The 16,301-nt window shown below is 43.7% G+C and overlaps 1 protein-coding gene across 11 annotated transcripts in view; it reads right to left on the reverse strand.

The window, feature by feature from the left end:
- Positions 1 to 16,064, reverse strand: part of EXOC7 (exocyst complex component 7) — a 42,654-nt gene extending 26,590 nt beyond the window's left edge. For 8 of the 11 annotated variants that reach the window (XM_077251790.1, XM_077251789.1, XM_077251788.1 and 5 more), the window contains exons 1-6: positions 15,861 to 16,064; positions 15,143 to 15,208; positions 8,660 to 8,844; positions 7,671 to 7,776; positions 5,830 to 6,052; positions 2,920 to 3,087 (exon numbers count right to left, since the gene is read on the reverse strand). In XM_077251790.1, coding sequence (XP_077107905.1) covers positions 2,920 to 3,087; positions 5,830 to 6,052; positions 7,671 to 7,776; positions 8,660 to 8,844; positions 15,143 to 15,208; positions 15,861 to 15,920 — 808 coding nt within the window. In that variant the 5' untranslated portion in view covers positions 15,921 to 16,064. Of the gene's footprint in view, positions 1 to 2,214; positions 2,227 to 2,919; positions 3,088 to 5,829; positions 6,053 to 7,670; positions 7,777 to 8,659; positions 8,845 to 15,142; positions 15,209 to 15,860 lie in introns of all 11 variants that reach the window. The other 3 variants (XM_077251785.1, XM_077251782.1, XM_077251791.1) reach the window with 1 other exon arrangement.
- Between the last annotated feature and the right edge of the window lie 237 nt (positions 16,065 to 16,301).

Raw genomic sequence — 16,301 nt, forward strand, 5'->3', positions numbered from 1 at the left:
ACCTGCCTCATTTTTACAATTCTTAGCCGCCATCAATGTGTGGGCAGCACGTGTGCAGTCTGAGTCTGTGACCTGTGTGCAGAACTTCAATAAAACGGCGCTGGATACGGCACATGCGTAGATCGAGATTTCAGCTTGGTGAAAAATTTACTGGGTCAAAATATCAATTTGAGCATCCGCCGCCTCCAGTGCCATTTTATTAAAGTCCTGCACACAGGACGCCAACTCACACTGCGCAAACGCCACCCACACAATGATGTCGGCGGCTGAGCAGAAATGTAAAAATAGGCAGAAGTAGAGGAAGGTGGTGGGGGCAGAGAACCAGAAGAAGATCTTGCCCCCACATTCCGCCCTGAAGCACAGAAGACGTCATTGACAGCTTCACAAGGAGAGTATTAAACAACCACTGAGCAGATCCCTTCACATCAGATTAATCAGCATTAAAGCGCCATTATGGCCATGCCTTTAGTTTATAGGGCTAAATCCTGCTCACAAGATCTCATTAAAGGGAACCTGTCAGCAGGACTGTGCACAGTAACCTACAGACAGTGTCAGGTCGGCACCGTTACACTGAATAAAATGATACCTTGGTTGATGAAATCCGTCTTATGGTTGTTTAATCTTTATTTTCAGTTTTGTGTTAATGATATGCTCGTGTTCCGGGGCGGGGTTCATGTATGTGGTGCTCTGATTATATATTCATAATGCAGACTGCTGACAGGTCACTGATCCCTCACTGACCTGATCTGACCTCTAGTTTACATAATGAATACTATCACATACTGAATTAAAATAAAAAAAAACCCGCTTCTGTAGGCAGGTGCCGGCCTCTTTCTGTATGCTATCAGGAACTGTCAATATGCATGTTGCAATACATGAGGCATCCTTAAAAGAACGGTCCTCTTCCCATACACTCTATTAGGGAATAAGGGCATAATGAATGGAGGTCAACACTCACTACTGACCAATGCAGAAAGCTGCTAAAAAACCCTGGTGGACCTGGCCATACCATGTATTACACAGACCACCAGGACTGGAATGGTTGCCAACAGCTTTGCCCAGGAATGGTTTTCTGGAGCAGTAATCTAGCCAGTCAGCTGATCACCAGTCCATCTACGGTACATTTGCACAACAAACAAACTACAATGATGCAGTTGGAAAGTACCGTAGGTTTTTCTTGCATCAGATTACTGTACAGAGCATGGTGAAAAGATCTCCTTTTTAGAATGCAAAATGCAAGTTCTGTACAAATGCTCATCAGTAATGAATATTGGGAAATGAGCCTGTAAATGGCCGAGAAAAAATAAATCATTTCTAACAGTTAGGCGGGGTTCAGGTGGTCTTTTGAAAAAAAAAAAAAAAAAAAAGGGCCAGTCAAGTCCACAAAGTGTGGACCTGAGGACTCTGTGGGTAGCCCCATATACTCATCTGAAGGAACTGCCTTCTATCGCATAACGCTTTAAAAGGACCAGAATAGCGTATTCTGAGATTTTTTTACAAAACGGACCGTCAGTCCTTACGAAACATCTATGTGCACTAGCACATTGGTTACAATTTGTTCGCATGTAGTGCATGTTTGGCCTGGACTGAAAACAGGCTAGTCTGAATGAGCCCTTATACCCTAGAGCTGATGAATAAAACATATTTGCTAGAGTCTTGCAGTAGATGAACAGCATGCTTTGCAGAGAATACACCCATAGTTTATTAGATTATCAGTTAGACCCCTCACCAATCATCAGAGGTTATGGAAAGCAAGGTTTAGAAAAATAAAATAAAAGGACTGCTTGTCTCCCACCCACTATCCCGGACACACGGAGTGGCCTTTACTCTGGGGAGGCTGCAGGCTGACAAAACAAGATGTAACATCAATACTTATTAAACATAATGACATACAGAGATTTATAGCAGACATTGAAGTATGGTAACATCGGCATGGTCAGGGTACGACATGGCACTCGGAATACGAGAGGTACTGCACCTTTAACAGTTATCTGGATGGCATCTTATGCGCATTAAAAGCTTTGTATCCATAGGTGACCACCATGGTATACAACATGTATGCAATGGCAATGTTCAGATTATTTAGACAATTCTGGAAGCAGAGCTATACACGTCCAGCGTGTTAAGAGACTGCAAAAGACTTTCACGCATGTGTGATGCACGCTTCATGTTAATGCTGGCGTTGCACGCTGCAGAAAGTTACTTTCCATTTACCTGGTATGAAGACTGCTTGTCATCAGGACATACAAGAGAGGAAATAATGGAGTCATTATACCCCAAGAGGAAAATAAAAGGGAAATATTTTTAATTGATGGCAAACTGAAACATGTCGGAAGCTTGTAAATGGCAGCAAAATGACATGCTCTCTGCTAGGCCTGCAAGCCATCAGTTATTGGGCAATCTCATCCTGCGCATAAATGGCACAGGATAAATGCTTGATAGATGTGAGGCCAAATATGATACTTTTGCCTATCAGAAAAATTGGTATCCTATGTCCACACCTGCTTTTCCTACTGAAATGCCATTGACGTTTACAGAAGGTAGAGGAAAAGCCAAAGACAGAGGCCATCTCCCTGTTGACTATAATGGTAAGAGCAGACAGCCAACTTCAATTATTAAATGAGGTTTGCAGGACCACCCTTCTCCTACAGATATGCTGTAAAAACGTAAGGTGGGAATACCCCTTGAATTATATTTTCTCTAATGAGCGGAATAATAAAAGTCGCAGTAAAGATGATAAAACTCAATCTGTATATATTCAATGTGAATTTACACATGGGTAAAGAAATAACATGGGAAAAGGGAAATAATGAGATCCCCCCATTCATTCAGCAGATATATGAATCCCTCCCACTATGGTTCCACTGGCTACATTCTAGCACAGGAGTTTACACCAGTATTCAATATTTCCTGCCTGACCTGGTCTCTTGGCTGGCTTCTTGGTTGGAGTATCCTTCCTTTTGTTTTGCACAGCAGGAGAATAGGGAACTCCAGAAGATGAGCTGTTCTTTCTGAAATGCTCTTTAAGACCTTTAATAGATCGGTCCAGTTGACTGGAGCGAATTTGGCAATAAACATTCATGAAGTCTGGAAAAAAAATATGAAAAAAGGAAGATGGCAAGTAAAAAAAAATAAATAAAAGCAACTTAATGAATCCAAAATCATGTACTCTACATACGACTGCAGTTACAAATACCCTATATCTCCTATTTCACAACTATGAAGCATATTTGTCATTACTGTGGGACAGGCCAATGGAAATGAAAAAAAATAAATGATCTAAAAATATATAAAAATAATATACAGTATGTCACAGTCAGAAGTTGCAATGTTCACATTTTGTCTGAGCAGAAGAAATACCTGAAGTGTGAACACTGCAGCTGATCAGGCACCTCCGATTGTCTTCAGCGCTCACGTGATGCCCCCGCCGGATGTTGATCCCCCTCACCCACGAGTGGAGGGTGGGTGAGGGGGACAATGTACTGAGCACAGTGGGGTAGTGTCAGTCCGGGAGTAAGTATTTATTTTTTTCTTCTTAACTTTTTTCACTTCTCATGGCTCATTCTTAAAAGGGATATCAGTAGTGGATAACACCTTAACCTTTCATGGAATCCCAGGGCCTTATGATAAAACTATACAGCACCTAATTATAGATGTCATACAGTATGATACAGTATGATGTCCAAACATTTCCATACAGATTCCAAAATAACAATGCTAAATTGTCCCAACATTACCAATCACTATAATATTTTATCATTGTACATTGCTAAGCAACAGTAATATACAAGTATCAAGTAGCAGTAATGCTTAAGCACATACCACCAGTGTTAACATCTGTGATTTCCCCCTTAGGAGGAGTTTGTGATGCACCATCAAAGGTTAATCTAAAATATTAAAGGCAATCTGTCAGCAGGTTTTTGCTATTTAATCTGAGAGTAGCATTATAGGGCAGGAGAGCCTGTGGACAGGGAAGTGCCACTTATTAGGCTGTGTGTTATAGTTTCAATACAATCAATAAGTGTTTTATGATCAGGAGATTACCACTGCAGGACTACATCTCACATGCACAGCAGTAAGGCCAAGCTGTGTAACCCCTCCCACACCACTGATTAGCAGCTTGCTGACAATGCACAGTGTACACAGGAAGGAAGCTGCCAGTCAGTGGTGTTGGCGAGGCTATACATAGAGCAAAACTCTCAAAACTACACCAAGCAGCCCAGTAAGTGATATATCCTTGGACTCAAGCTTTCATGCACTATATTATGCTGCTCTCAGGCTAGGCTAATTTCACACTTGCGTTTTTGTCCGCTGCGTTTTAGCGCTAAAAAACGCATGCGTTTTTTTTCTATACTTAACATTAAAAACCGCATGCTTTTTTTAGCGTGCGTTTTGACACGTTTTCGGCAACGCATGCGTTTTTTGACGCGTGCGTTCATTAGCAGAAAAGCAACATGTAGTAATTTCTAGCGGCGTTTTTTTGCCGCGAAAAAACGCATGCGTTTATTCGCGGCAAAAAAATGCATTTCTGTCTATGTAAACGCGTGCGTTTTTAAGCACATGCGTTTGCTTGCGTTAAAAACGCATGCAGTTTTATAGAAAAACACAAGAAAAAACAAGAAAACCCTAACCCTACCCCTAACCCTACCCCTAACCCTGACAAGCCACCCCCCACCATCAAGGTGATAAAGGGATCCAAACCCTAACCCTACCCCTAACCCTATATGACAGTCAATACTCTACGAGTTTATATTTTTAGTACTCTATAGCAATACCGTATATCTTGGGGTGTCCACATTGAACAAAGCTTTTTATTAGAAGAATGTCCTGGTCACCAGGTCAACATAATAGCTAATTCCTATGGATCCCTAGGGTTAGGGGTAGGGTTAGGGTTTGGATGCCTTTATCACCTTGATGGTGTGGGGTGGCTTGTCAGGGTTAGGGGTAGGGGTAGGGTTTGGATGCCTTTATCACCTTGATGGTGTGGGGTGGCTTGTCAGGGTTAGGGGTAGGGTTTGGATGCCTTTATCACCTTGATGGTGTGGGGTGGCTTGTCAGGGTTAGGGTTTGGAGGCCTTTATCACCTTGATGGTGTGGGGTGGCTTGTCAGGGTTAGGGTTAGGGGTAGGGTTTGGATGCCTTTATCACCTTGATGGTGTGGGGTGGCTTGTCAGGGTTAGGGGTAGGGTTTGGATGCCTTTATCACCTTGATGGTGTGGGGTGGCTTGTCAGGGTTAGGGTTTGGATGCCTTTATCACCTTGATGGTGTGGGGTGGCTTGTCAGGGTTAGGGTTAGGGGTAGGGTTTGGATGCCTTTATCACCTTGATGGTGTGGGGTGGCTTGTCAGGGTTAGGGTTTGGATGCCTTTATCACCTTGATGGTGTGGGGTGGCTTGTCAGGGTTAGGGTTAGGGTTAGGATCCCTAGGGTTAATAGGGATCCTAACCCTAACCCTAGCTATTTCTGTTTATAGTGGGTTTTCTAGTTGATTTTGATGATTGGCAGCTGTCACACACTTCTCAGCATGCGTTTAAAAAATGCAAAAGCTGGAAAAAACGCATGTAATCGCGGCAAAATGCCGCGGTTTTTTTTCTGCATGCAAAAACGCATGCGTCTAAAAAACGCGGCGTTTTGCCGCGTTTACATGCGTTTTTTCACCACATGCGTTTTTTTTTAAAACGCTGCAGATCAAAACGCAAGTGTGAAACCAGCCTTATATAGCAAAAACCAGTAGACAGATTCCCTTTAAAAGGTATATGTACCATGCCATAAGACAGAAAATAAATACAAGACAAGTCAAAGTTTACAATAGCCAGAACCATTTCTCACCTTGGTTCCTCCCGTAATCCACCAACCACTGAGAAATGCAAATAATGTCCTGCAAGATTCCCTCTGGAAGGTGCTCCAGCACCCCTTCCTCCTGCCCCTCTATCTCTTCATCAGTACCAATCAGGTCCAAGATAAGGATGGGAGGAACGGGCTTACTGTGTCTCTGCAGGAGGTTCCTGAACTCGGCATCCAGGGATTCTTTACCTCTTTCAAATAGTGATTTCTACAAATAATAGCAAAATAATTATTCCACCTTGCCTTTCAGGGCATGCTTTCACCGCTAGTAGTGTGTGAGATGAGAACTACTGTAGTCATCCACATCTGACTAGATCAAAGGGCTTATCTCATTAGCGACAACCCCCAAAGAGGACCTGTCATCTCTCCTTACAAGTCTATTGTACGAAATATCAAATCTCTCTACATTAGCTGTTATTAGAAGTCTACTGTGTGTGGACAGTTAGGGGTGTATCCCAAACACGCTCTTTAATCATTTGGTGTCAGTGTCAAACTGCGAATGGTCTCACCCTTTGTAGACAAGAGGATTGACAACACCCAGATGTTCATTTAAAATACATTTCTAAGAGGAATAACAGAAGTACAAAGTTCTAAGAAAACATGCTTCAGGATTATTTTATTGCCAATTCATTCAGACAGGTCCTCTTTAAATTTGAAGACCATCTGCCTTAAAGGGGTTGTCCAACAGAGGGCAACGGCTTCTTAAAAGCACCAGGATGCAGCATAAAATAAACTTGATACTTAACTCCAGTTCCAGTGTCAGCCAGTGTCTCCTAAAGATCATGTAACACAAACAATGTCATCTGACAGCTGCAGCTAATCGGTAGGAGCTGATTGGCTACACGCTTCACGTTTGTTCAAGCGGATGAACAGTGTTTATTCCACTTGAATGGAAATGTGCAGGCTCTAATACTGAGTCGTAGTCATCACGTGACATTGTCATGAGACCGGCGTGGGAAACAGTGTTGAAATCATAGGAAGAGCGCTGGAATGGGAATTAAAGAGGTCTTGTCACGTACTCAAAAAATTTAGTTAAATTCTTTGCAAAAATCTCAGCGCTCCTCTGATTCTGCCACCCTTTTTAGTTTTGCGCTGTGTCACAACTGTAGAGCTATTCACAATTACTGCTTTTGGAGAGCCGTATGTGAAATCTCTGTTTTATAGTCCAAGTGGGTATTTCTGTAGAGTCTTTTCCGAGAAGTATGGGGGTGCTTTCAACCCTCCCTCCCAGGTGCTGCCAATCACAGCTCGGCAGTGCCTGAGACAGCTACATCAGCTGCTGAGCTGTGATTGAAGTCGTTTGGGAGAAAAGTGTGAAAGCACATGATCCCAGCAAAAATGCTGAATAATCACTTTGTTGGACTGCAAAGCACAGATTTCACATACTGAGTTTCAAAAGCAACAAATGTTAATATTACTGCAGTGGAATATGCTTTGCAGTCTAACTGTGCGTTTCTTCAGCATTTGCTTGGGGGTCATGAGCTTTCACGCCTCCCTCCCTTCTTGAAGCTGCCTAGCTATGATTGACAGCGTCTGGAAGGGAGAGGTGAAAGCAAAAACCACATAAAAGACTATGTAGACATTTACAATTGGACTATAAAATCTGAGATTTCACATACTGTGCTCCAAAAACAATAAATGTGAATATCTCTGCAATAAGGCGGCGCAGCAATTAAAAAAAAAAAAAAAAGGAAAAAAAAAAAATCAGGGGATCTCAAGGATTTTTAGAAAGTATTCAATTTTTTTTTTATTTTCGCAAAGTCCTATTTAAGTACAAAATAGTTTTTATAATCAGCAAATATGCACCTATAGATATGCAAACATACCACTCTGTTTAACTCAGGGCTGTCTGGATTGTTATCTTGAAAATACTCTACTGCCTTCTGAATTTTGGCAATACAGCTCAGGTATTCCTCCAGTCGTCCTGACGGTCTAGAAAAAGAAAATTAATATATGAAGTAAAGTTTATATAGTCTTATATAAGTACAGAGAACTAGTGCTCTAACTAATCTTTGCTGTAGCGCGGGAACACACTAGTGCTTTTATCAGTTTCAAATGGACTCTTGCATCAAAGACAGGCTTAAAAAATATATATAAATGTCCAAATAGGGATGGAAGATACTTTTTAGACAATTTCTCCAAACCTGTACAGAATGACTGAAGAGAAAACGTGAAGAGGGGTCACTCATGAATGTTCTAATTGGTGGGAAAGAAGGAAGAAGCAAGTTGTACACGGTTTTCGCTAAGGATTATAGAGGAATTTCAGGATTCTAATTACTGAAGCTTATTTGGCTCAGTATCTGTACGGTCTTGATCATTTTCATTTCCTCACTGGTAGTTTAATTAGTGAAGATGTAAAAGGAAATTAATATCAGTTACTAATTGCCATAGTTAATGTACTTTTCCTTTATTTTTTAGGTTAAGAAAATGTGAGAAAAATTATATGTGAGAAAGAGAGCTCAGACAATGGCATGGCTGTGACACTACTGTTCTTTGACCCAAGGTCAAGGTTCTGATAAAATATTGTCACGGTCTGAAGGGAAACGCCTCAATGACAAGGGTAGTGGTTACAGTCAGTTATCAATTTTATCATATTTCCAGGAAGATTAGCAGATGAAGTGCAGAACAATTACTAAAACAAGCATAAATAATAACATTCCAATATGAATGTGAGCATTCCCCTAAAACCATAGGTAATTTCCTATTTTGACCCTTTTCTGTGAAGCACTTTAACATTTTTTAACAATATGACAGAAAAGAAAAAACTAATGACTCATAGTGGTAGAAACATCTAAGCCCCTAGTCCGTTTCTTACCCATCTCTGATGACTTTTTCGGTCTCGGTGGCCACATGGTAGTAACTAATCACATGATCTAGACAGGAAAGAGTACTGTCCACATTTTCCTGCAGCCGCTGTAGGGTCTCTGTTTGCTTGTGGACGGGAATGATAGAATTTTCCAACTTCATGAGTCGACTCTCAAAAGAAGAAAGAATGGACACCTGCACGGAAATAATAAGGTCAAAGCTAATAGCTTTTTTAAGTCATAGAAAGCTTTCGTATTTCAGAGGAAACCTGGCTGTGCACTTTAGATAGCAGTCATACAATTGTTCCTTTGACCAACAGCTATGGCTCCCAACCAGATCCCTCCGTGCATGCATGTGTTGTCAATGGGCATAGGGGATAGTGTTTCCTCTGACATTCACTGTTGCCAAGATCGGAGTGTTAGACCAACATTAATCTAATGTGTACCATTAGCTAAAAATCACATATTAAAATGCATTAATTACATTGCGGCATCTTCACAAATGCGTCCATGGTCCTTGAGGACCCAGATTTGAAATATTTTTGATGAATGTGTATTTTTAATACTTAATGACTTGCATAAACTGAGGCTCTGTTGTTGTATTTCTGTTTGTTTGCCATGTCCCAACTTAGTAACCAAAAATCTCTACTATGTCATCTTCTCCAAGCTGCCAAGTCATCCGGCAATATTGAAGGAGTGATTTTCTGTGGTTTCCCAGGTCAGTGTATGGGGGAGCTGATAACCCAAACGCCAGAGGCGATCCATAAACATACTGGCATGTGGCTCTACTGGGAAGCTTTTCTGTCCTCCCCATCATACAAGTATGACTCCTATAAAGAAGTCCCGTCTGCAAACCACCTGATAACTCTCCCCTTCTGGTGGCATTGTCCATTTTCTTGGACTCGCTAGTGGTTCTGCTCTTCAGTGCCTCGTCTACTTTTTTCCCTCTTTTACCTCTTATCTGCTATAATTTCCCTATTTTCTTAGGTCTTCACACTCGAAACCCCATTTTTGAACACTTTTATACAGTCACCCTTGAAATTGTTCCCAAAAAAAAAAAAAAAAAAGTTTCTCCCAGAAAATGATTACATTTACACGTTTACTTCCTTTGTGTTTATTGGAATGACACACACACACACACACACACACACACACACACAAACAGAGCACAAAAGACAAATTGTACATAATTTCACATAAACCTCCAAAAATGGGCTAGCAAAAATTGTTGGAACACAACTGTTTCAAGCATATGCTCCTCTTTCAAACTCACCTGTGGCAAGTAACAGGTGTGTGAAATATGAAAATCACAATCGGAAACCAGATAAAAAGGGGAGAAGTTGACTCAATTTTTGCATTGTGTGTTTGTGTGCGCCACACTAAGCATGGAAAACAGAAAGAGGAGAAGAGAACTGTCTGAGGACTTGAGAACCAAAATTGTTGAAAAATATCAACAATCTCAAGGTAATATGTCCATCTCCAGAGATCTTTATTTTTGTTTGTCCATGTTATGAAACATAATCAAGAAGTTTACAACCTATAGCACTGTAGCTGTGGACATGGCCGGCAGAGAAAAAGTGATGAAAGGTAGCAATGCATGATAGTCCAGATGGTGGATAAGGAGCCCAAATCAAGTTCCATAAAATTCAGTTTCAGTGCTAACTATCCGTCAACATTTGAATGAAATGAAACACCATGACAAAAAAAAGCTAGACTGCAGTTTACCAAAATGTACGCAAGTCAAAATCCTTCTGGGAAAGGGTCTTATAGACAGATGATACTGAGATAGATATTTTTGGTAAAGCAAATAATTTTACCGAAAATGGAATGAGGCCAACAAAGAAAAGAACACAGTACATACAGTCAAATATGGTGGAGGTTCAAACATATTTTGCTGCCTCTGGCAAGGGGGGCCTTGAATGTGTGCAAGGCATCATGAAATCTGAAGATTAGCAAAGGATTTGGGGTCTCAATGTAGTGCCCAGTGTCAGAAAGAAGGATTTTTGATACTCACCGTAAAATCTTTCTAGGAGCCTTCACTGGGGGACATAGGTATCTATGGGTGTATGCTGCTGCCGCTAGGAGGCTGACACTAGGCAACAAAAGAGTTAGCTCCTCCTCAGCATGTAACACCCTCAGACTGTCACAAAGTTTGGCAGTTCGCGAAAATGCAGTAGGAAAAGCAAAAATAAAAAAAGCTGCAGCCCTGTAGCAAATATGCTCACTTACTATGAGCGTCGACCACCAGGTGGCACTCATAGCGATCCAGCAATGACAACCACAGGGGTCTCCTGCTAACCCCGGGTTGTCATGCAAACCCATCGGGAACCCGCGGTAATGTGACACAGGCACCGATGGGAGGAGGTAAAGACGCGCTTTCTGCCTGACCATGTTATATGCCGCTGTCAGCGTTTGACAGCGTATTTAACATGTTAACATGTTCCGGGCACATGTCAGCTGATCAGATCAGCTGTCATGTGCCAGAAAAAGTGCCGGAGCCTGCACCAAACAGGGGGAGTGTCCGTCATTGGATGTTAAGGGGTTAAACTTTTTAAAAAAAATTTAAACTTTTTTTTTTTTTTTTACTTTTGGCATGCTTCAATAGAGTCCATGGGAGACTAGAAGCTGCCATTACCTGATCGGCTCTGCTACATACAGGCGCTGATGAGTTTGCCTGTATGTAGCTGAATTACTCACTTGCTATGAGCGCCGACCACTGGGCGGTGCTCACAGCAAGCCTGCAGTGACAACCATAGTGGTCTCCAAGAGACCTCTGGTTGTCATGCCAACCCATCGGTGACTCGCGATTACGTGACAAGGGTCACCGGTGGGCGGATTTCCGGCACGATTGCCAGAAGTGCATGTTAAATGCTGCTGTCAGCGTTCGACAGCCGCATTTAACTGGTTAATAGCCGCGGGTGGATAGCGATTCCACCCGCGGCTGCTCCGGGAACATGTCAGCTGTTCAAAACAGCTGACGTGCTGGGAAAGATGTGGGCTCACCGCCGGAGGCCACATCAAAGGGAAGGAGTCCAACATTGGCGTACTATTACGCCCAATGTCGGAAAGGGATTAAGGTGAGTACCAAAAAAAACACTTCTTTCTCTATCACTTCATTGGTGGACAAGGGTAACCATGGGATGTCCTAAAGCTGTCCTAAGGGAGGGAACAGAATATTGTTCTCAAATCAGGTCAGGCGACTGCCGCTTGCAGCATCTTTCTACCTACGCCACCATCAACCAAGGCATACGTATGTACCCTGTAGAATCTCGGCAGTGATGGCCTCCCCTTCTGGGAGTCCTCGCTCCCGCATGGGGTGGTCTATCCTTAACTCGAACTTAAGACGACCCTCAGGAATGACAAACTAGGCATCCGAATGTCAAGAGGATGCTGTTCTTGACAGGTAGAGACGTAAGGCTCTGACTACATCTGGCTTGTGGAGAGACCTTTTAAGAGGATGGACAGGGGACAGGCAGAAGAAAGGATAATATACTTGTTGATAGGGGACAGGGAGACTACCTTGGGAAAGAATGAAGGAAAAGGTTGTAGGACCACCTTGCCCTGGTAGAGGACAAGGAAAGGAGGGCGGCAAGAGAGAGCTGCCAAGTCTGAGACCCGTCTGATGGAAGTGATTGCAACCAAGAAGGTAACCTTCGACGAGAGAAAGGAAGACGCGATGTCCTGAATGGGTTCAAATTGAGAGTCCCTAAAAACTAGGTAAAAGTCCCACGGGTCCACAGGGAAACGATATTGAGGCACTAGATGGGCAAATCCCTGAAGGTCTGGACCTGGGGACAAGAGGCGAAATTCTGTTGAAACTGAATTGAGAGCGCAGAGACCTGACTCTTGAAAGTACTAAGAAACAAAAAGGCATTTAGGACGCCAGGATTGATGGAAGGGAAAAAGACATAGGAGCTGTGTGGCTGTCTTCACACCAGCAAAAGAAGACCTTCCAGGTCCGATGATAAATGCGTGAGGACTAGGGTTTCCCCACCCTGATCATGGTTTGAATGACCCTAGATGAGAAGCCTGCCTCCCTCAGGACTGCGTCTTCAATGGCTATGTCATTAAATTGAGAGACCAAGAATTCTGGTATAAGAGGGGATCCTGAGATAGTAGATCTGGTTAGTCTGAGCGTTTCCAGGGTACATCTGAGAGTAGGTTGACTAACGCTACATACCAGGCTCTTCTAGGCCAGTCTGGTGCCACTAGAATGACTGGAACTCCTTCTTCTTTGATCTTCTTGAGGAGATTGGGGATCAGAGAAAAAGATGGAAAAAAGTCCAGAAGTTGAAACTAAGGCGATGGAATGACAAGGACGTCGTAATCGACTGCCAGGGCGTTTCGAGACCTGGCCACAAATCGAGGGACCTTGTGATTCAAACGAGTTGCCATAAGATCGATGTTGGGAGTGCCCAACCTAAGTTCAAACACAGAGGGACCGCTCTTCCAAGGAGAGGCCCTGATGGCTTAGGGAGTCGATGACCTAGTTGTTCAAACCTGGAAAGTGCACCGATATTGCTGGCACGTGCCACTCGACCCAAGCAATAATCCGTGAAACCTCTAACATGATGGACTCACTGCATGTCCAGCCTTGATGGTCTACATATGCCACGGCCGTGGCACTGTTGGATTGAATGCAAACTGGTCAGCCTGCTAGAAGGTCCTGCCAGTGAAGAAGAGAGGTAGATGGATCTGATTTCCAGAAGGTTGATTCCAGAAGATTTCCTGTGAATTCCAGAGACCCTGGACTCTGTGTGGAAGACTACCTAACATCCGAGGAGTCTAGCGTCTGTTGTGACAACTTGCCAGTGGAGAGGGAGGGACGATCTACCGTGCCGAATGGAGAGGCTTCACCATGCCAATGACTGCCTCACTCGGAGCCAGAAGTATGGGGGGATCCAGGGAAGAGATCATTTTATCCCAAGCTGACAGGAGGGCCAGTTGCAGGTGACAGGTATTGAACTGTGGGTAAAGGAAGATTACTATCCCCGTTAGTGAAGAATGGCCATGACCGACACCATAACCTTCATAAACACTCTGGTGGCAGAGGCCATTCCGAAGGGGAGAGTTGTGAACTTGTAGCGGTCCCCCAGGACCGTGAAGCGGAGAAACCCATTTTAGAGGGGTTGGCTATATTATAGTATAAACACCTATAAATGGCCTGTTATACAATAGGCTACTTCCAATACACAACAAATCCAAAAAAACATGGAAGCAAATACCCAGCATCATATTAATAATCTTTATTAGAAATATATCAAACAAAACAAAATCAAGATAAAAACCAGTGGGAGTGTTACACAAAGAACCCCACTAACCCAAGTGCCAAACACCACAAACCCCAACGCCCATTTCTTTTCTATCTCCTGTCTGCAACACCTCAGTGCTTTGCAACTTTGATTACCATTATCTGAATTGGGACATTCCTTTTTTGATGTCTGATCTTGAGTTGTGTCTCATCTAGGATTTATCCCTCATATTGTGCCACGTTTTGGCATTACTATATATAGTAGGTGTTTGCAGATTGTGAATTATCTATGTTACTGCTCTGGAGTTGTACATTTACTTTGTGATTTTGTTTGCTCTTGGGCTACTGGGTTTTCTCCCCTCACACTCCCACTGGTCTTTCTCTTGATTTTATTTTCTCTGATATATTTCTAAGGCCAAGTTCACACGTTCAGTATTTGGTCAGTATTAGGCTGCAGTCACACTAGCAGTATTTGGTCAGTATTTTACCTCAGTATTTGTAAGCCAAAACCAGGAGTCGAACAAGCAGAGGAAAAGTATTAGGCCGGTGTCATACTGGCGTATTGCATCCGATGCGAGATCATCGGATGCGATATGCTAATGACACTCGGCTCCTGCTTGCAGCAGAGCAGGAGCCGAGTGTCATGCGTCTGTGCTCCGATTCTCTCGCACAGGGAGGATCGGAGCACAGCTGCGGAAGAGGCGGAGAAATTAATTTCTCCATCTCCTCCATTGCCGAGGTCGCATGATATCCGAGTGCTGTGCGCTGTCTCACTCGCACCCATAGGCTTATATGGGTGCGAGTGAGCCGAGAGGTTTCCTCGGTCCGAGACAATCGCAGCATGCTGCGATTGTCTCGTACCGAGGAAAACGGCCGACAAAAAGTCGGCTGGTGGGAGCTGCCCCATAGCTGAACATTGGTCCGAGTGCAATGCGATTTTTTATCGCATTGCACTCGGCCGTTTAAAACGCCAGTGTGACGCCGGCCTAAGAGAAACATATGCACCACTTCTGTATTTATCACCCACTCCGGGTTTTGGCTTACAAATACTGATGTAAAAAACTCACCAAATACTCAACGTGTGAACGTGGCCTTATAAATATTATTATTTATTCGGGGTTTTTGCGTCCATTGATTTTGGATTTATTGTATATGTGTGTAGACCTCTTGTTTCACCCCTAACAGATTTTGTTGGGGAAAATAATAAAGGTCAACATGCCCAACCCTCTCTTTTAGCACTCACCATGTTGTTGGTCAGCTGATCACTTTTCTCCAGACTCTCTTTGATGAATGTCAGCATTTCCTCTTCCTGTAAAAGGGAAGTCAGTGTTAGTGATCCGGATGTTCTTCTGCCATTCTCCTCTTCTCGTACCTTTGTTACAGGCCATTCTCATATCCCAAGCAGATGGAAACCTCACATCACAGGGGAATGACCCACCCTACACTGTTAGAGCCACTGACCCCCCTGTCCTGAATGCTTCCGTATGGTCCATGCTCCGGTATCATGAGAAATGTCACCAGCATGACACATGTAATGACTTACAGTGGACCTGTCACCGCTCCCAACAGGAATGTTTAGTAAGAACTTGCAGCCCCATGAAATAATTCAACACTCTGCAGTTAATTAGTCCTGGGAATGTTAGCTGACAACTGGGCATTGCCAGTCTCTCCTTGTCAATGGGGTGTGTCCTAAAAGTGGAAAACGCCTTTAACACCCAGTTGTCAGCAACCAATTCCAGCAGGCGTAACAGAATAATGATATGCTCAGACGCGCAGTATTGGGCTGCATGAGAACAGAGATTAGGGCACATGGGTGTCATAGAACCGGACAATGCAAGGAAACGGGGCCCTAATGTGACTGGGGACAGGAGCCAGTGGCCGCACATGCGCAGTGCTGTGTTATGGACCGTGTATAGTAGTGACAGCAGCAGTACACCCCGCCATGCACCACGGCACGTCACCTGCTTCAGCTTCTCCTCTATATCCCTCTTCCGGGAAGACGCATCCTCGGTAGGAATCATTGTGTCAGAATAACGGCCGAAAATGAGACAGAAACCCGAGCTCCTCCGCCCTTCCTGCCACTCGCCTCACAGGAATGACAGACAAGGACCTGGGTGACATCACAATCACATGAGCGTGACGTTCGTGTCATGTGACCGAGCTGCGTCACTCAAGGCGCGGGTGGTTTAAATGCTGGATTGAGGTGAGACAGCTGTGGCTTTGCCTGCCCTGGATGCGGCGTGACGTATAGCCAGTTATATATGTGCTGTACGAGAGGGGGCGCTGTGCAACACGTGTGTAGGCGGCAGTGAACGTACTTCGGGTTCCTCTGCAGCACATGTATGCCCTGTGCTGCAGGTGGCGCTGCGGAGCAGGGTGTAAGGTGCACTGTGCTGCAGGTG

This window comes from Ranitomeya variabilis, chromosome 4, assembly GCF_051348905.1.
Source record: "Ranitomeya variabilis isolate aRanVar5 chromosome 4, aRanVar5.hap1, whole genome shotgun sequence".
NCBI classification, from domain to species: Eukaryota; Metazoa; Chordata; class Amphibia; order Anura; family Dendrobatidae; genus Ranitomeya; species Ranitomeya variabilis.